This window comes from Protomyctophum parallelum (genome assembly GCF_964188405.1).
Source record: "Protomyctophum parallelum genome assembly, chromosome: 8".
NCBI lineage: Eukaryota > Metazoa > Chordata > Actinopteri > Myctophiformes > Myctophidae > Protomyctophum > Protomyctophum parallelum.
The window spans coordinates 8,450,462-8,472,277 of record NC_139703.1 but is presented as its reverse complement, the minus strand read 5'-3'; the positions used below and the strand labels follow the sequence as shown (position 1 = coordinate 8,472,277).

At 44.6% G+C, this 21,816-nt stretch overlaps 1 protein-coding gene across 1 annotated transcript in view; it reads right to left on the bottom strand.

Moving 5' to 3' along the window:
* The window catches only part of srgap3 (SLIT-ROBO Rho GTPase activating protein 3), a 120,079-nt gene that overhangs the window by 26,316 nt on the left and 71,947 nt on the right, over window positions 1-21,816 (bottom strand). Inside the window, exons 7-13 of the mRNA XM_083771828.1 lie at window positions 16,753-16,974; window positions 14,893-14,994; window positions 12,353-12,550; window positions 11,340-11,424; window positions 7,112-7,139; window positions 3,118-3,220; window positions 1,615-1,675 (exon numbers count right to left, since the gene is read on the bottom strand). Coding sequence (XP_083627954.1) covers window positions 1,615-1,675; window positions 3,118-3,220; window positions 7,112-7,139; window positions 11,340-11,424; window positions 12,353-12,550; window positions 14,893-14,994; window positions 16,753-16,974 — 799 coding nt within the window. The remainder of the gene's footprint in view (window positions 1-1,614; window positions 1,676-3,117; window positions 3,221-7,111; window positions 7,140-11,339; window positions 11,425-12,352; window positions 12,551-14,892; window positions 14,995-16,752; window positions 16,975-21,816) is intronic.

The following is a 21,816-nucleotide window of genomic DNA, read 5'->3' as shown; positions in this document are numbered from 1 at the left end:
TTTTTTTCGAAGTGTCCTTGGGCAAGACACTGAACCCCAAATTGCTCCCGATGTGCTGGTTGGTACCTTGCATGGCTTCCGCCGCAGTCGGTGTATGAATGTGTGTGTGAATGGGTGAATGTAATGCACAATCTATGTAAAGCGCCTTGGATAAAGGCGCTATATAAATGCACCATTTACCATTTACACACACACACACACACACACCTCTGTCGCTCTAATTAATTAGTCTCATGTCGTGCAGCTGCGTCTAGATTCTCCCGGCGGATCCTGCCAGGAGCTGCCTATGCCATAGAAAGCATGGGTGGACCCCAGGCTACGGATACAGTGACGCACGGCATGTTGTGTGACCAAGTATGAATGAGGCTTAATTAAAAGATGGAGTGCCATGATTTTTTTACCTTTTCTGTTTTGTATGTTTCTATGGAGTTAACATTACTCTAATAATAGACCCCCATGTGTGTCAAATATGTCTTCCCTATGTGTATTTTTGGTTTCTTCCTAAAAGCTGAAAGCCTTTGAGTCCAATCTAAATAGACCACTTTAGTGACAAAAAATCTTTCTCCTAGTATAATCATGTACCTGATGAACATGTTTTAGGGGAGGGGGGGTATTCAATCTTTAAGGAGTTCACAGCAGCATTGCTACACCTCAAACTCAGCAGGTCAGTCTCTCAACATGGGGCTGATGTTGATGTTGAAATACATACATGACCTCTGGTCTCCAGTCTCTGTCACTCGCCATGAAGCCTGACACGTTCATAACAAAAATGGAACCAAATGGAACTACAACTGGTTCCATTTGTAGACTTCCATATACGTAGCTAGACCTGGGCCCCACTTTGACAACCACTGTACTAGAGGGTTGGCCCCTGTACCAGTGGCAGCAATAAGGGCCTTATAAGTTCAATACAAAAGTAATATCAACATCTTAATACTGTCCAATACAGGGGGGTCAAATTATGACAGGCAGTTACTGCAGTCTCTTGAATAGTTTCAATTTAGTTTTAGTCACATTTTAGTCACCTGGAATGTCTTCTGAATCTACAGTTGATTTAGTCGACTAAAATGTATTTTGGCGGGCCTTGCTGTCACAATGACTATAGCAGATCTACAGCATGACTATAGCAGATCTACAAGCTCACAACGCGTTGCGCTGCGACGCGTTGTGAGCTTGTAGATCGGCTATTTTCAGCATGCAACCAAGTGTGAGATGATTTATACTGGATCTCTTGTCCACTAGTTTTTATCTGTTGACAGTATATTTAGTCTTAGTTTTAGTCATCATAGCTTAGTTTACATTTAGTTTCCGTCAGTGGAAAAGGGTATAGTCGACGAACATTTTTCGTCTTAAGTTTTAGTCGACGAAAACAACACTGCAGGCTGGATGAGGCCCACGACTTCATCATCATCATTTTTCGACCACGGTCGAGATCATGGATTCCACAATGCCACGCCAGACTTCCCGGTCCTTCATTGCCACCCCCAGTTCCTGCCTACTGAAGCATGTGTCCCTAGCGATGATGACATCAGGGAACGACAGCTTTCTACCTCTGGTCCGCCCTGAGGCAGGACTCCAGAGAAGACTTACCATACAGACACAGATACCACTTACCATACAGATTGATGTATCTAATACAGCTCTCAACAACAAGAGGAATAGGCTGGCCTGAATCCTGAGAGGAAAGAAAGTAAACAATAAGAATAAGGCATTAGAAACAATAAATTGTGTACCCTAATCCATAGATACAGTAGATATTGCTACGATGCTTGTTTACACTACCAACCGCTTATAAAAATGTCTTGTCTTAAAGGTATCAAATGTATTGAACTATATGTAAAAGCTAATGTGTGCACATTCAATTAATAAATACATGTACAGTAAATGTCTTAATGTGTGGTGTAATACACAAGTAAATAAGAAGCATACAGAACATTGGAAACCTTATAATACAATCTCAAGACTGTCACAGGTTAGCATACACATACTAGCATGTGAGTGTAACTCATTAGTAGAAATGTGCAGCACTTAGCAGAAGGCAATATTACTGGTTATTATTAGTATTTTGGCTTTTACACAGCAAAACCTTGAGTGCTAATTTAACTCTGACAGTGCAAAAATGGACAATTGAGGGGTACATTTTTTCAATCTCAGATGGTAGCGATTAAACCCATTTATAACCGAGGACGATTCTACAATTTTCTTCTAAATCAATTTTTTGTAAACGTCTTAAACTGCTACTTGTCTGGATTCAAATAAAAAAACGCAGTGACTTTTGCAGAGCAGTTATTATTATTACTATTCAGTTATACACTCTCAGAGATAGATCAGCACTCTGGACTTTATTTTGTTGCCGTGGTGGTCTTCACCCCCTGAACCTATCGTGGTCCAACTAACAGTACCTGAATGCGTGCACGGGCATTCCTTCTCCCTCTGAGACAGTAAGCCGCAGAGCAACAAGCAGCACAGAGGAAAGGGAGAGCAGAGAAGCACAAAGTTAGAAAAAGCTCAGACGACAAGACACCCAAACGCTCAAGGTTAGAAATGGATCTAAGCATTGGTACTGCCACAGAGAACACCGACGCTGCCTTCTCCCTCTCTGTCCACTGTACACACAGACTAACTGGGTTTGAAAAGCAAATGGATGCTAAAATTGTGTTCTGCAAACAAATACAGAGACAGCTCACTTGCCACTCTGTTTGCTCCAGCAGAGCCAGAGGTAGAAGAGGAGGAGGAGGAGAGTCCTTGCAGACTGCTGCCATGTTTATTTATTTTTTCCGGAAAATGTAGAATAAAAACCGCAGCAGTCTACATGGACCTGAAGGCTCATCCACGCTTCATCGAGCAACCACGTCGTATACGATTGCGTTTGTAAATTAAAGTTAATAGAAGCACATCTCATTTTGTCGTGCGGACGGTCGTTCGACAAAGCGTGAATTGTCCTGTCTCGAGGTTAAACACAGATGTTACAGCGTGGACAAAGGCAGCTGGAAGAGGAACGGGAAGAGGAAACAAACAGAAGGCATGAAGAGCGAGGACAAAGAGAAGGAGGAGAGGCCTTCTTCTGAAGCCTCACAGCTACAGGTCAGTCACACACCAGCCCTAAAGGGGGTATACCTTGATGAAGGTCTCCATATTGCCGTTAAACAGCTTATGGTTATACATGGAGCGTGGCCTAGGCTTCCGCATTTTCTGTGGTTTAGGGGGTAGGGTGGGGGGCCTGGGAGATGATGGACAAGGGGAATGAAAAGAAAACATCAAACACACTGCGAGGCGGTAACAAGGCCTGCTTAATACAGGGGTCAAAAGGTCTTGTGTGCAAGTACAGGATGTGTCACGTGTGGATGGATGGCAGTGCGGGGGGAAGTGATATTTATTCAAACGTTGAAAACAAAATCAGAAGGAGACGTTATATCCTGCTGGCCTGGTGTTATTTAAGCCCGACTGGTCCGCCCTCTAATTAACCCCCCCGACTAGTGCCGAGGGATTTGGGGCCCTGCAACACCAGAGCCATGGCTCTATAATAAAGAACTTTTCTTGACAGATCGAAAACAAAGCATTGCTTAATGACTCCTAATGCATATACCTGCATGAAAAGACATTTAAGCAAGGAAACGAGACTCAATAATGTGCGTGCGTGTGTGCGTGGAAAGACAAATAACTACTGAATGAATCTAGACAGCATTTCAATGCCCACAATTTGAATAATAGGAGTTCTCAGTAACGATATATACAGTATACTGTATATACTGTATATACAGTATACTGTAGAACTGCACATGGAACCCTATAGAATTATTTATTTGCTCTCTCTCTCTGTGTCACACACACACATATGTATGGTACACAGATGGCTATCTGTCTGGACAATGGTCAGGTTTCAGGCTTTGAGGCATGGACATGCACGCACGCACGCACGCACGCACGCACACACGCACGCACGCACGCACGCACGCACGCACGCACGCACGCACGCACGCACGCACGCACGCACGCACGCACGCACACGCACACGCACACGCACACGCACACGCACACGCACACGCACACGCACACACACACACACACACACACACACACACACACACACACACACACACACACACACACACAGCAGTGTCGCCATTTCCGCCTTCCTATCTGAACTCCCTGATCACAATTCATTTTGACAAGCAGCATGAAAACAAATGCAGCTCAGATTTGTGTCAACACAATATCTCAGTGAAAAGCTACATTATTGCTTTCTGAAAACGAGCAGGCAGCAACGATTGCAATATGGCCCACAATCACAGCGTAGGTGTGATTATATTATCACTCATGTAAGCCTGGCAGTCAAATATGCAGCGAACTGGAATAGTTCCGTGGTTCTCTTCACGGAGACACTTTCGATTTGCTTTCATTCTTTCTCACGTCCTCCCCTTTACGGCAAAATGCTAACCACCCATTTAGGCCTGAGGCCGTCTTCTGAATCCTGACAGTTTTCTGATAAACCTATGTTTCTATGTCAGCGGTGCTCAACCTTTTTCATGACAAGGACCCCCAGAATTATCTGTATTTGGCCGCGGACCCCCACCTGAAAATATGTTGTTCCAGGGATCCCCCCCAGAAGCAAAGATTTGAGTTAAAAACGTTCGCTCTGAAAGAATATAATATTCAAAGATGTGCGCCACATTTTTCCCGAAAATAGCAGATCTACAAGCTTGTAGCGCGGCACTTGGTGCCTCGCTACAAGCTTGTAGATCTGCTATTTTTCAAAAGCTAAACTATAACATAGCAAGGGGTTCCCGCCCATAATGGGTTAGGAAGTGTGGAAACGCGGAGACGTGCGACGTCTAACCTTAACTCTAACCTCAGTCTTAACCGGCCACCTAAGTCTCCTAACTTCATATCGGCCACCTAAGTCTCCTAACTTCATATCGGCCACCTAAGTCTCCTAACTTCATATCGGCCACCTAAGTCTCCTAACTTCATATCGGCCACCTAAGTCTCCTAACTTCATATCGGCCACCTAAGTCTCCTAACTTCATATCGGACACCAAAGTCTCCTAACTTCATATCAGCCACCTAAGTCTCCTAACTTCATATCGGCCACCTAAGTCTCCTAACTTCATATCGGCCACCTAAGTCTCCTAACTTCATATCGGCCACCTAAGTCTCCTAACTTCATATCGGACACCTAAGTCTCCTAACTTCATATCGGCCACCTAAGTCTCCTAACTTCATATCGTCCACCTAAGTCAGCAATACCGGTGGAAAAGCTTTGGCAACGCATTGCATCACAATGGGTTGTGAGATAAACTCCTACCATTAGCCCTGAAAATGCATCTTAATTAGAAATTAGTGAGTGTAAATTTTCTTTCATTTGCTGCTTTCTTTCGTTTTAGGGATTTTAGCTCTTTTTGACAGGGGGGCGGGGCATTCAAGCATGGGGCTAAATATGTATTTTTTTTACCAAATTTGATGGTGATTTATTTATTTATTATTTACTATAGTCCTAATAAACCCCAGGATATTACATCTGGCCACAGAAGATCACATGATCTACTGAATGTGAAGGTATAGCCTACTGGGGGAAGGCTTGTGTGTATAGGCTCAATATGTCAGTTTGTCACATTCAATAGATCCTGTGATCTTTTGTGGCCAGATGTAATTTCTTGGGGTTTATTAGGACTATAGTAAATAATAAAAAAATAAATCGCCATAATATTTTGTAAAAAAATACATATTTAGCCCCATGCTCGAATGCCCCCGTCCCCCTATCAAAAACTGCTAAAATCCCCAAAACGAAAGAAAGCAGCAAATGAAAGAAAATGAACACTCACCTTTTAGTTTCTCTAATAACAACCTAAAACATGAACCTTGGTTGAAAAAAACTAAAGTTGTCCTTTAATGTTCTCCCTCAGAAGAGATTAGGTGCAATATTCAGTGGTTCTCAACCTGTGGCTCGGGGCCCCACATGATTTGTTTTTTTGGGGGGAAAAAATAAACTAGAAAGGTGCAATTCTGGGGAATTGCAAGTGTGATTGCACTGATGCGAGCCGCGAGCAATCCACTGGGAACTGACAACAGTGACAGCAGTGTGTGAAGCAGAAGGAAAATATTCACTTTTCTGTTTACAAAAAGCAGGTTTCACTTTGCTGTAAAGAAAAATCTCAAACCGAGAACAATAGTTTGGTGCCTACAGCAACCACACTAATAAAGAAATACGATTTACTGCATCAAAACAATTAACAAACTATACTATACTAAATCTGCTCAAGCATTGGCCAAATTGTCACATAATATAAGGAGACAAACTGTTGCGAGGGACTGTGAGCTTGTAGATCGGCTATTATGTCAGGGTGGTGGGTCCCCAGTTCCAATGATTATTTTGGGCAGTCGTGGCATGATAAGGTATATAATATAAAAACAATGACACAGTAGGACACACTTTAGATTACTTCTCTGGTGAAATCTCTCGGATGCTTCTGAAAGGTCAGTGTCTTTTTAGTTGGAACTTTCTGCATAGACTGACATCCGTGTACTATTTAAAGTGTGCCATGATTTTTGTACTTTTTCTGTTCTGCATGTGTTTATGGAGTTAACATTACTCTAATAGACCCCCAGGTTTGGTTATGATATTCAAATATGTCTTCCCTGTGTATTTTTTTGGTTCTTCCTGAAAGCTGAAAGCCTTTGAGTCAAAAGGCCCAATCGAAATAACACCATTTTAGTGACATCATGACCCTAACCCCTCCCACATTGTCATACAACAACAGCTGTGGGCGAGGCTTAAGTTCAGGTGGGTGGAGCTAAGGTGAAAACCATGTATACTTAATGAACTGGTGGGTGTGGCCACATAAAATACAGAATAGCAATACCAGTGTTGTGATCTCGTGTTGTGTTTATAGCAGACTCTCTTCTCAAATGTGCACTTGCAGTTTGGGCAACTCGAAAGCAAACTCCACATGCCGATATCCCGATATGACAAATAAGGGCCGATATATACTTTTCCGATACCGATACAGTATCGGGACATCTCTAGTCTATATATGGCTGGCTATGTTTGAACAAAAGGACAAAATGGTGCTGATGGGTTGTGGAGTGGAGGATTTTTGTTTTTTAATCTTACCTCGTGGTTCCACACTCTGCCCTTTCACCTGTGGACGAAAAAGAAAGGAAATATCATTAAACAAAACATGCAAGGTCTGTTTACAGTGGTGGTGGTGTGTGTGTGTGTGTGTGTCATTCATACACTTTAAAATCCTGAGCATTAATTGAACTCTGGGAGAGTGTTAAAAAGATGGAGCGGCTCCATATTATCCACAGTACTCTCCAAGTGAGTTCAATTAACATCAGTATTGAAGAGAGAAAAAAAAAAACCCCACTATTCATGAGTCGTCGTAGAAACCTCAAGGGACCCAGAGAACCCTGCAGGGCAAGTAAAGTAAAGGATGGGAAGGGAAGGGGCCGGGGGTCTGGCTGCTGCTCCCAGAGCAAAGAATGAGGAAGGGGGGCGAGGGGGGGTGGGTGGGGAGCAGACGGGTGGGGGGTGAAGGGTGGTTGGTGGGTGGGGGGGAGGTCATCTAACACTGGTGACACTGAGCGATGTCTGCACTGGCTCACTGAGTCTTTTGTTCCAATCTGAAGACCAAAACATGCATATTGAAATGAAATGTGGCACATAGAAATAAATGCCACACGCATGCACGCACGCATGCACGGACGCCACGCTACGCCACGCCACGCCACGCACGCATGCACGCACGCATGCACGCACTACTATAGGACATCAACCTTTTAGGACTTTTGGCGGCTCGCTATTTTTGGTGTGCAACACTGGTTCACAAAAACTAAAAATGAGGCATAACTCCTAAACCTAAAGTCCCTGCATGTCTAATCCTAACCCAGACCTGAATCTGTTCCTAATTTTAAGCTCTAAAGTCCTAAAAGATCTTTCTTTAAACATAACAACAATGTTGTTGTGGGGAGAATTGTCCTCACAATCTATTTCTCAAATTCAACAATACTTGGGGGAAACCCACATAGTATAGTAATATTAAGAACACGCACGCACGCACGCACGCACGCACGCACGCACGCACAGGATAATACATCATACAGCACAAAGACAGAATCAAACTCAACCATGCTGCGTTTGTTTCGTAGCTGGATAATGTGTGCAAATCTAGGCAGTATAGCCTAGTAGGCCAAACGCATATTCTCTTTTCTATTTCTGATAACACGCATTCTACCAGCGTCCCGTATACGTCCCCCCCATATAGGGAGGATAATAGCCTGCCTCTCACGTCTGCATAAATTAAGCCGTTTCAAAGAGCACAGCTTTATGAGTTAGGGCTAAAGAAGATGTCTTTGTCCGTCTATTGACTTGACCATTGACTGCACGTCGTGCACAAAGACTTTAGACCAGAACACTATCCCAACAGTTTATACAGTCCGCTTTACCACGGACAAAGACACTGAAGGCTGACACGTTTCTCTATATACATAATTTTGGCAGTTGTAAAAAAAAAAAAAAGAAGAGCTCTGCGCGGTCTCTGGAGCGTTCAGGTGGAGAGAAAACATTACGTTTGCCACTTGTCATTCCAATGAGTGATGGTTCCCAGCACTCACACATTTACACGGGCTCTCCCAAGCAGAAACAAACACTGAGATGGGGTTTGACATAATTTCAGTTCCCAGAATGAAACACACACACACACACACACACACACACACACACACACACACACACACACACACTCATGTGTGTGTGTGCGTGTGCGTGTGTGTGTGTGTGTGTGTGTGTGTGCGTAAACACACTGTCTATTTTGGTCTTGAAGCAAAAGGGCTAATGAGCTAAACCCGCAGCCCCTGAATGATAACCTGAATAATTAAACATGGGCAGGACTTAATGCAAACCCCCCACATCCTCTCTATCCACACACACACCGCCTGCTGCTCTCAGTGCTGTGGCCATTCAAACACATCCTCCCACACGCGGGCGTCAGATTGCTATGAGACAGGGCCTGTGTATGTTGTGACTAAGTGTACAAGTGACATGTACAGGTGTACACGCGTGGAATGCCCTGACCCCTTCCCTCAAAACATGCTAATCACCGCCGCCCGGCGTCCTTTAAAAAAGGCCTGAGAATCCACCTTTCAGCCGGCCAAAGGGAGAGGAAATGATCCTCCCTTAGGCAAGTGACTACCCCCCCCCCCCCCCCCCATCTTCCTTTTTTCCCAACCTGTACATTTTTTATTATTTGTGATGATTTGATCATGTCATGATTATGAATTGAAATAACCAGGACCTGAATGTAAACAAGACCACAAGGACTCCACCCCCCACCCCGCTCTCCCTGCGATATCCTTGTTAGACGTGTTTGACTGTACTCTGTACCGTTTACATTTCTGCCTAATAAAGTATTCAATCAATAAATCAATCAATCAATGAATATATAATGAATGACCACCGTTTGCTTTCCACAGAATAGAGAAAGGAAGCTGAAGGATACTCTATAAAGAGATTGGGTCAGTCTGTATACACCCTGTCTGCTGTCCGGCCTCAGCTGTCTCTGAACCAACGCAGGCCTTTTCCATTAGGAGAACCCCTGGTGCCGCTCGGCCGGAGCAGCTGCTGACATGGGCCTGGTCTGGGCCCGGCTGATTGACTGGGCGTAACCCGTTCACGGATGAGGCGACAAGGTTTCCCCCCGGGAAGGGAGGGAGGGAGGGAGGGAGGGAGGTAGGCCGGGGGGGGGGGGGGGGGGGGGGGGGGGGGAGCATTATCTCTTATGGCCTGGAAATGGAATCACTACACGGCAGGACCCTCCCTGAGGCTATTTAATATACAGACACCAGCCAGATCACTGACCAGAGAGGGAGTCCAGACCTCATCTATTTTATATACAGACACCAGCCAGATCACTGACCAGAGAGGGAGTCCAGACCTCATCTATTTTATATACAGACACCAGCCAGATCACTGACCAGAGAGGGAGTCCAGACCTCATCTATTTTATCTACAGACAACAGCCAGATCACTGACCAGAGAGGGAGTCCAGACCTCATCTATTTTATATACAGACACCAGCCAGATCACTGACCAGAGAGGGAGTCCAGACCTCATCTATTTTATATACAGACACCAGCCAGATCACTGACCAGAGAGGGAGTCCAGACCTCATCTATTTTATATACAGACACCAGCCAGATCACTGACCAGAGAGGGAGTCCAGACCTCATCTATTTTATATACAGACACCAGCCAGATCACTGACCAGAGAGGGAGGCCATGTGTTTCCATGTGATCGCCTTCCTTTTGAATATTATTAACTCTCTCACTGGATAGATAAACAGATAGATACTGTATTTGTCCTTTGCAGAATTTTGTTTTGTGCCAAGCAGTCAGCAGGATACAAAAAAAACCAACACACATATACACAATACAAACAGATCACACAATACATTGACAATATTTAACACTCTTATTGCCCATGCAGTGTAAATTTGGAACCATTAAAATGTAGTACGCCCAGACGCAGACACCATCTTAACCAGACAGTGGCCTTGTGGTTAGAGTGTCCTCCCTGAAACTGGGAGGTCGGGGGTTCGATCCCCATACCTTTTACCAAAGACTGTAAAAATGGGCCCCATTGCCTCCCTGCTTTGCATTCGGCATCAATGGGTTGGATTGGGGGTCAAATCAACTAATGAGCGTGGCGCACGCTGCGGCTCACCGCTCCAAAGAGATGGGTCAAATGCGGAGAACAAATTTCACTGCGGTAACGTGTGTGACTAATCGTACGACTTTGACTTTGACTCCGTCTGGAGCGATAAGAGTGTTAACTGCTACTCTTTTGCAAATTGCTAATAAAAGGCTAACAATTATAGTTCTGGTTGAACTATATGTTCAAAGGTAGGTATACTGTCTCAGTCTGCGCATAAAATGCAGCCTCTGCTGACCTTTCTTATAGATGGCGTCAGTGTTGGAATTCCATGTCGGCTTGGAATGAATCGTTGTGCCCAAGTACTTGTATTCCTCCACAGTCACTACCTCGTTCCCATCAATGACTATTTGCTGAGCAGCAGCACTAGTCTAAAATTTAAAATCTAAAATCAAATATGATAATAGTTTTCACTACACCCCATGCCCAAACCATGGCACAACCACACCCCTCCGTGGAACCCCTTGCCTCTGTCACTGCTGCTCAGGAGCTAAATGATCACGAGCCCGAGGGCGTCTGTATTACAGACTCATCCCCAGATTCTCTGGGTCATAATTAGAGGATGCCACACTGTGGACAAGACGCCTGCCATCAACACACATCACAGAGAACAACAAGGCCCGTCCTTACCTTCGCCCAGGGTCTGTTTCAGTAGGTCATGCTTGGCCTGCAGCTTAATGATGAGGTTGCTGCCGTTCAGATACTCCTTGAATTTCTGCAAAGACACAAAATGGAGTGGTATAAGTGAGTGAACAGCTCTAATGCAGTCTGACAACATGAGCCCCACATACTGTACTGTAGCTCGGTGTCACCCGTGACCACAGGCAGACACAGATTCCATTTGTTCCATTTGTAATTTCATTTTTGCAAACAAAATGGTGTAGCGATGATGGCTTGATTTTTATATGCTGAGCACTTTTTTTCCAACCAGGACCCTAGTCGATTGCCTCTATAAATGCACCATGTCTCTGTACGTCTGTCTGTCTGTACGTACGTACAGTATGTGTGTACGGCTGTAATGCACATAACTCGAGAACCCCACCGACTTCAAACTCGACACACACGTTCCACACCGCCACAGGAAGTGCAGTGCCCGGTATCGAGTCCTAACCAAGTGCTCAACGGAGATAGCAAAACGTGATAATGTTAAAAAGGTGCCTTTAAACCGGATCCAAAACGGGTTCAAGACAGAGAGAGGATCCGGGCACTCAAAGTTAACCCATTCTGACCTGAGATCAGATTCATACGAGGTTTCCACTGGACACACACTGGTCTGATGAACCCATTCTGACCCGAGATCAGATTCTAATAATGTCAGTCGCTCTTCGATTTTTCAAAAATAGCAGACCTACAAGCTCGTATCGCGCCACTCGGTGGCGCGATATGAGCTTGTAGATCTGCTATTTTTAAATAGCTAAAGCATAACATGATGCTGACACCAAAATGGGTGCCCGGTCAGAATGGGTTAAAAATGAGGAACGCCTTTATTCAATTAGAAAGGCAACTGCCCAACATTAAATTCTCTTTATTGTTAATGGCACTTAATGTTTGTGTCAGGGACAAGATGACGTACGTTTTACCTTCATTGCCAATGGCGTTTTAAAAACAAACGTTAAACCTGTGGCGCCCCCTCAGAAACTCACGGTAAAGTAGAAGACTTCCGTCTCCTGCTGGTTGGCTCTCCTCTTGGCGACGTTCATCTTGCTCATGTAGGACTCCGAGGCCACCGACCTGATGGACTCGGTGGAGCGGCTGTGTTGGAACGCGTCCGACACGTCAAAGTCCTCCACGGTCAGCATGTCCTGCAGGGTCTGCATGGTGGCGTCCAGGGTCTTCCTCACCTGGACACGTTAAAGGTGTTGTGACATTAAAAAAAAGGTTTTGGAATTGTTCTTGTTTCTTTTTTAGGTTTTCTAATCTCAATTGCACCCAAAAAACATGAACTTTCAACATTCAGTAGATTTTCTGTGATCTGGGGTTTTCTGGCTCAAACAGGTGCTCTGATTTGCCGGCAGTAAGTGACATCACTTACTGCAAATCCCGTATATGTCAATGGGATTTGCCAGCAGATGTCACTGTTTCACTGTGTTGCCTGTTTTCATTGTAGCTCAAAAGGCCCAAAAAACCCCAAAGAAAACTTCAGACCACAGAAAATTCACTGAATGTTCAAAGTTCAGGTTTTTTGGGTGTAATTGAGGTCATAAAACCTAAAAGAAAAAAGAAAAAGAAATGAAAGTCATAAAACCTTTAACGACCCATAATCACCAATGTGTTCTTAACTGGACCATGGAATGGAGGCAATATGGACATTTCCTACATACTAGGCGACTAGGAAATGCGGAAATTAAATTAAAGCGAAAACATCGTGCGAAAACCCACCTCTTCAGACTCCATCTTAGCCCGTAGCACTTTCCGTAGCAGTTGCCCTAGCCTCGACGACCTTACAGGGCAGGCGTATGCATAGGCCCAATTTATGCAACTTAAATAGCATTTTATATAGACATAGCACTCTATAGTGTATACGCATAGTTTCATTATATAGATATTCGACTGTTAGGTTCTTAACTTATGTATGATTCATGATGACTATTTTTATGTAGGCCAATTTGATGTGTTACCATGTGTTTTGTTCTTGCTTACTGTACATCGCTCTGGATTAAGAGCGTCTGCTAAATGCCTAAATTGTAATTGTGAAACTGACTTACATGGCTAGTTAAGACTGTATGAGGTTGAGGGACTTACGTGGCCGGTTAAGACTGAGGATAGGGTTAGATTTAGTAATAGTTGGACGGCGTGACGCCGTGACCAACGTCGCGTCGGACAATGGCTGACAACAACGTCAGTATGTAGAAATGTCCATGCTGGCTTCATTGAATGGTGTTGATAACGGCTGATGACGGAGATTAAATCATCTCATAACATTGGAAGCTGTTAACACAATTGTGTGTGAGTGACAGAGAGGAATATGTACCACAACAACCACACTGAACACATCATGGCTTCATGAGGACGGAGGGGCTTGAAACAAGGAGAAATATAGAACTTGAGCAACTGTTGACAGTTTCATGGACAGGCATGGATCCATTTACCAGGCAGGAAAATCTATTTGAAAGACGAATCGACCCCAAAAAAAAACGATAAATAAATACGTGGCATCTCTTTGTGTCTGGCAGATGCATAAACAGCATAAAAAAAAAAAACACCCCATTAAATGGCACAAATGACACAGATAGGGGCCATTTTGGGGACATTATGTGAAGCATGCAGGTCTGACAAGCCGTGGTTATTATTATCACCACCATTAGCACTGGCGTTCTCCGTTCCCCCCTGTCTGGCAGTCTGCTGCTGCTGCAACCGAGAGGACCTTCTCTACACTTCAGAGGAATCAGCTCATTAGGTGCTATCACAACCTAAACATTCTCAGCTCCCGTGGAGTGAGGGTCCTTGACGGAGTTTCAAAAACAGATTGTATGCATATATAATATATATAGTACGGCTCCTCCTATGGGCTCTGGGGAGATATATTCAGACAGTGGTGGAAAAAGTACTCACGTTTTTTTAATGAAGTAAAAGTATCAATACTGCGATGTAGAAATGCAATGAAAAGTCAGGAATAAAAAATGTGTATTGAGCAAAAGTGCAAAAGTAGCACACGGCCAAAATGTATGTAGGTCTGAAGTGTTTAATGTACGTTTTGTAATCAAAATCTAACAAGTAAATAACTCGTAACTGTAGTGGAGTAAAAGTACAATATTTGCCTGAGATGTAGTGGAGTAGAAGTAAAATAACTGAAAATAATACGTTTTTCTGAGCTTTTACCGATACAGGTTTAGGTACAGTAGAGAGAGCATGGGAGTGACACGCAGCAAATGGTCTGCCCCGCTGGGGAATTGAACCGGGGACGCGCTGTCAGCCATCAGAGCATGGTGGTGCACGGCACGCCCCCAAACTCTTGGCTTTTGGGTGCCACCACTGTCCGATAATGTACAAATGCGACCAAAATGGATCCTTGCGGGTCCATTAATTGGTCACATTTGTACATTCTCAGAGTTACAAATGGATATAAATGTGACTACGTGAGAGGGGTAAGGATGCTGAGCCTTCCTGATATAAATGTGACTACGTGAGAGGGGTAAGGGGTAATGTGACTACGTGAGAGGGGTAAGGGGTAATGTGAGCTCACCTCCTCGTTTTCGATCTTCAGCGTGGTCAAGCGGGACTGCAGCTGGTGGTAGCGCATCAGCAGCTCAGTCTGGACGGGCTGCTGGGCGCTCACCTGGCACACCTGTAACATAATGAGAAGAATAATTATAAAATAATGATTATATTATTATGGACAGGCTGCTGGGCACTCACCTGCATGCGGGAAGAGAACCATTCAACTATAGGACTGGCCTCTCTAGGGCTTAAAGGGCGAACAGGGTCGCTTAACCCATTCTGACCTGAGATCAGATTCTAAAAAAATCTTCTAAATCCTGACAGTTTTCTGAAAAAGCTATGTTTCTTTCTATCAAAAATAGCAGACCTACAAGCTTGTAGATCTGCTAAAGCACAACATAATGCTAACACCAAAAGGGGTTCCCGCTCAAAATGGGTTAATCCTATTGTTCTACAGTGAGGCGGGCCAGCCTATACGTGAAATGGCTTGTTTGGCATTTTTTATGCAGGCTGGCAGAGTTTTTTCCGGCACATCCTTGAGAGAAAGCTCTGAAAACAAAGAAAGCATTTGGCTTTTGGTTTTACGTACATGCCCTGCGGCGCTCCATAACAAATAGCTGAATCCAACCCGTTTCTCATTGACTACCAGAATTGTTTCAGTCTGTGTCGCTCCCGAGCCAAGGTCTCCACGCCGGATGTCTTATTTAGAAGACCATTAACTCCCGAACCAGGAGTTAGCAATGTAGAGTTAGCCACGATCTGTTCTTCATTCACCCCAAACGTACATGTTGTTATAAGCTGGAGAAAAAGCTTGCTTTGATCAAAAACGAAATCTGGGGAATAGAATCCAGGATAAATGGGTTTTATCATTGAAAGTGGACGGGCGGCGGGCGCGGCCATCTTGTTTCCGGTTCATTGCCTGGGTACTCGATCGCCTAGCAACCCAGAGCTATCCATTATAAAACATCAAAAAACATCAAAATAAGTAATTGGTGCTGAGCGCCGTTGAAAAAAAGACGTTAAAAGAAGTAAATGGCGGGATAAAAAGAGAAAGACAAAACATACACTACAAGAACCTGATGATAGGAGAGTGTTGAGGGCAGCGATCCGAGTTGGTGTTGGCTATACCTCCCTCTCGCAGTAACTAACTACAGTAACTAACTAACTAACTAACTAATTAACTAACTAACTAACTAACTAACTAATTAACCAACCAACCAACCAACCTGGTCACAAGATAGTAGACAGGAAATAATATAGTTGATTTCTGTTTAGAACCTGTCAGTTTGGGACACTTTTTCAAGTGATGAACACTCCTCAGTTCCAATGCATTCTGTAAGGTGACGCTAAACCAGATCCAGGTACAGAGAATACTGCAGCTAAGCTTTATGGTCTATATGCAAAACGACCAAAGAGGGATGCTTTTGTTTTAGTACTCCCAAGTACTCCACAATTAATGTTGCAGTTAAAAGGGTATAAGACAGCGGTACAGAAATGTTCAATGTTCATGTACGGGAGGCGACATTCGACAGCTTATACGGATGGTGCAGAAACACCACACCCCGCTCCTGTGGCCAACGTGGAAGTGCCTCTCGCCTAACGTATAGTTTCTCCTGTGGCCAACGTGGAAGTGCCTCTCGCCTAACGTATAGTTTCTGACCGCCACGTGAGACACCACTGAGCGAGCGAGTCGCCGTGTCGGACTTCGCGAAGTAAGTTGCGACCTGATAGGCAGAGAATAGTAACTAATGTTCTGGCGAGAGCGTTTTGGCCCGACTGCCACTCAAGAGTGGCTACTGGCCAATCAGTCCTTGTGCAACAACAACCCGTATAGGCTTTGGAATGACACATAATGGGAGTGGTATTGGTAAAGCCTGGCTCTCACCTCGTCTCCCATGTGCGGCAGGTACTCGAAGCGCACGGGGGGACAGAACACCTGGTTGTGCATGTCCATGATCTTGTGCTTGTCGCTGCGCGAGTCCAGGTTGTCCACGGCGTTCTCCATGATGTCCAGACCCTCGTGGCGAGACGTCTCCAGGTTGTACTCCGCAGACAGGTAGGTTCTGAACGTGCGCGCCAGGCTAGCGTGGTAGCCCAGGTCGCAGCACTGCAACGGAGAGAGAGAGGGAATCACGTCACGATCAAATGTATTCGTTTAGCACATTTATAAACAACTCTCATTGTACCAAAGTGCTTCACAGGGCCAGAGAAAACAATACAATACTATACACCAGTATAATAAGACAATAAAAGGTTAAAACAACACACAGTTATAGTACTCAAGCAATAGAAAAAACATTAATGGCAGTTAAGAGCAGCAAAGAAAACATTTCCTATCAACATAAAAGTGCAGGATTGTCAGGGGGATTCAAAGGCCTGTGAATATAAGAAAAAATAAGTCTGAATTAAAAAGCCTCAACGGAGGGAGCAGAACTAACAGCGAAGGGAATGCTGTTCCACAGTGTAGGGGCTGCGACAGCAAAGACGCGGTCACCTCAGAGCCTCTTTTTTTGTTGGTAGAACTAAGATAGGATAGGATAGGATGAGATAGGATAGGAGGTCGGTGATGTGAGAAGGGGCTTTGTAGACAAAAAGGAGGATTTGGGGAAGAAGTAATGGTTATCCAGTTTAAACATTCTGTACTCCGCCAGCCCTAATCTAAGCCCCCTCATTATGCATCGTATAGTCAAACAGTGGGTCAAACAGTCTGACAGCCCTTTTTGCAAGTACACAATTAATTATGTTGCATCATTTCGATTCCATCACCTGCTGAAATTGCGCTAACCTGAACCTCAGCCATGAACTAAATTCCCAAATTAAGATTCTCGGCGGAGGGTCCCATTGCGTTGGGATGCAGAGGCAGTCAGTGTACACATGGATTACAGGAGCTCGCACAGCAGGACGTCCAGGCTAATTACAGCACCTTATCACGCAGAGTTGGATGAACTAACCTAATTAGGCTGGGGGGGGGGGGTGTTTAGAGGGAGCTGTAGGCTACTGACAGTTAATAATGTGAATAACGTATTGGACTGGTCTTTAGCGCAGAGGAAGCTTCATCTTAGCATTCCAAACTGACTTTCTCTGCTTTTACATGTATGATCAGTAGACTGTTGTAAAACATGTGGAACATACTGTATGAATAGCGTATTAGTATTTACGCGTATTACGGTGGCTCAGGGGTGGCTGGATGGTAACCGCAAGGTTGCCAGTTCGAACCCGGGCTCGCCCAGAGTAGGTGTCGAAGTGTCCTTGAGCAAGACACTGAACCCCTAGTTGCTCCTGATGTGCTGGTTGGTGCCTTGCATGATTTCCGACACCATCGGTGTATGAATGTATGTGTGAATCTATGTAAAGCGCTTTGGATAAAGGCGCTATATAAATGCACCATTTACTTTTTTTTTTTTTTTTTTTTTGCCAAAATGACTAAGGCCACATATTTCCCAGCTGGTGTTTTGCTGTCTGGTCGGTAAAGGCTCTGAACAGGCCTCCTCCCCACTGCTTGCGGCGACCCACTGGCCAGTCAGTCAGCCACACAATAGCATTCACCACAGCTCAACAGTATTTAGGATGACATGCCCTTTCAGTTGGCAGACCTGGGAGCCAGCAGCGACCTCATCAAAGTTAATCTGACACGGGGTCGGGACGGCCACCAATCAGGGCCTCTGAATCTGACATGGGGTCGGGACGGCCACCAATCAGGGCCTCTGAATCTGACACGGGGTCGGGACGGCCACCAATCAGGGCCTCTGAATCTGACACGGGGTCGGGACGCCCACCAATCGGGGCCTCTGGAGTCAGATCTCAGTGTAAAGCTCCCTCCAGATCCATGTTATCAGTTGTCATTGTCTATGATCACTTTAGGCACCTTCGATCTCATGTCCACATGACTTAATGGACAAAACTACAAGATTACGGTAGTATACAATATACAATATTATACCACAGGTCATTTCGAAGAAGCAATCTGATTGGTTAACTTGAAACAGCTTTCTAGCCATGGGTTAAACCAAGGGGCCAGCTAGGCACTCCAATGTTGAAGCGCTGGGCCCTAGTGGTAGGAGGAAGGACTGCAGGCGGACCCGTGGATTCATGACGAGGAAACCCCGTGCAACCGAGCGCTCAATGTTAAAGCCCAGCTGCACTTCCGCATTTGGGCACCAAAATTTGGTGCCCAAATGCTGAATCAGCGAAAAAATGCGGAAATAGACGGTATAGACCGATTCCGTACCGGTTTCATGGTTGCAGCCTACGTATTTCCTGTAGGCGGACTCGACATAGCTGCGGGAGTAAAACCCTCACCAGGCGCACCTCTTCCACTACAGTGAACGGCAGAGTGACTGATTTTAGTTTGCCTCAAACTTTACTCCTTTACCTGCTTTTTTACTAACACTAACATTACAAAAATGCCCAGAACATCGAGATGAACCTGTGTAGTTTATGGCTGCTCCAACAGTAGTGGCAACATAAAAAAAAAAAAAAAAAACGGAATGTCTAATATCCACCTCGGTGGCGGAGACCAGAGCCATTGAGTAATGGTTGAGACAAAGCAGTGAAGGGTCCTGAAAGATACGTAATTTCCCAATACCCAATCTTTCTGTTTTATGAACACAAGGCTGCTGTATTTTATACCTCATACTAAGCATTTAAAGTATGAGGTATAAAGTACAGCAGCCTTGTGTTAATAAACAGAAAGATTTGGTATTGGGTAAGACTTGCGTTATGTATCTTTCACTGCTTTGTCTCAACCATTACTCAATGGCTCTGGTCTCCGCCACAGCGGTGGATATTAGACATTCCGTTTTTTGTTTTTTTTTATGTTGCCACTACTGTTGGAGCAGCCATAAACTACACAGGTTCATCTCGATGTTCTGGGCATCTTTGTAATGTTAGTGTTAGTAAAAAAGCAGGTAAAGGAGTAAAGTTTGAGGCAAACTAACATCAGTCACTCTGCCGTTCACTGTAGTGGAAGAGGTGCGCCTGGTGAGGGTTTTACTCCCGCAGCTATGTCGAGTCCGCCTACAGGAAATACGTAGGCTGCGACCATGAAACCGGTACGGAATCGGTCTATACTTCCGGCAGCCTTCCGGGTGCTTCAAAACGCCACTGAGCAACTTCCACTGACATGAATAGCGGAGGGGGCGGAGCTTCGCGCCAGTTTAGTCTCTATCCTTTTAATACTCTATGGGTTAAACCAGCACCATTCACCACCTAATCAAAACAAATAATTCAGCTGATCTGTTATCCCAGAGCGCAGCAAACTCGGTGGCTAGGCTAGCTAGTTTCTTGGGACATTTGTGGTCGTAGTGACTACATCTGTCATTAAGTTTTTTTTTTTTTTTTGCGGTTTTCTTAGTTTTAAGGGTAACTGTTGTATAATTGCAATATTACACTCGAGGGTGTGGTTTAACGTGAGTATTGCCAGTTCAGTGATGCTTGCGGAACTCAACTTCGTCTCGTTCCTGACCGCAATAATCACGTTAACCCACACCCTCTCGTGTAATATTGCTTAAAAATATAACAGGTTGAAGTGCCATCTATGGAAACGGTAAAATATCTCTGCTCCTCGCTCTGATGTGTCAAGGCATCTCCGTCTGTCACTGTCCAGTGTACGGACAGCCCTGTCTGTTGTTGTTCATCACGTTGTCAATGCTGTGGAGATGGCGATAGGTCAGAGGTGGGCGCCTGGATGTGGACTGTCAAGTTGCAAACCACACTTTTAGGCTTCTGTTGGAAGTCGACCGTTGCGTTGTGGTGCGTTGGTCTGGGCTGGGCTTTAGACAATGGGGCCTATCCCCTTTCCTCTTATCCATAAACTCATTTGCCATGTTTTACTATTTTGAAAATAACTTTTTTTTTAAATAGTTCAGCTGATCTACAGTAGCTGTAGCAGCTGATCTACATCGATACGTTGTGAGCTTGTAGATCGGTCATTTGAACTATTTTAAAAGGTTTTTCAAAATAGTAAATAGGTTAAAGAGTTTAGGGATGAGAGGTAAGGCCCTTAATGACCCTTAACCCATTCTGGGCGGGAACCCATTTTGGTGTTAGCATTATGTTATGCTTTAGCTATTTTGAAAAATCGAACAACGACTGACATTTTCAGAATCTGATCTCAGGTCAGAATGGGTTAATCAGACCAGTGTGTGTCCAGTGGAAACCTCTTATGAATCTGATCTCAGGTCAGAATGGGTTAATGCCTGCGGGAGGACTGCTACAGAGAACCTGAGGCTGGGGATTCACTACAAACCACATTAGCCACATTCATGGCTGCGTACTGTAAACCCAAAGGCCCACGTTGGTTTTCATTCTAGCAACCATTAACCCGCGTCTGTCCTAGCATGGCTAAGAAGATCTAGAATACAAAATAGACTTATTCATATGTTTGGTTCTTGTCGTGGCTCATGATTGAATACACCTAAAGTACTGCATGCATTCTAGGAGATGAAAGCAAACATGGACTGTGGGTCGTCTTCTATTGTGTGCACTGTGCAGGAAGGAATGGATGCACACCGAGTTGTTTTTATTTGTCACACTAAACACCAGCAGCATCCTCACTAGTAGGGTTTACAAAGACTCTGTTTACTCCCCACTTCACCTCCCATGTAGCGAGAGAGAGAGAGAGAGAGAGAGAGAGATTGAGAGATTGAGAGAGTGTGAGAGTGAGAGTGAGAGTGAGAGTGAGAGTGAGAGTGAGAGTGAGAGTGAGAGAGAGAGAGAGAGAGAGAGAGCTATAGAGACAGAGTTACACTTCTTAACACAATGTAAAAACTACACAAATATAAGAGAGGAGTTCTTCCCAAAATTTGAAATTGCCCAGAATTACAGAGTATGACAGAAAGGGAGAAATTACCACTCCTTTTGGGGGAACAGAAATAATTTGTGCAGTTTTGGCTGCAAAATATGTCAATTCATGTCCCAAGAAAAGGGACAATCTGTAGGACACACATCC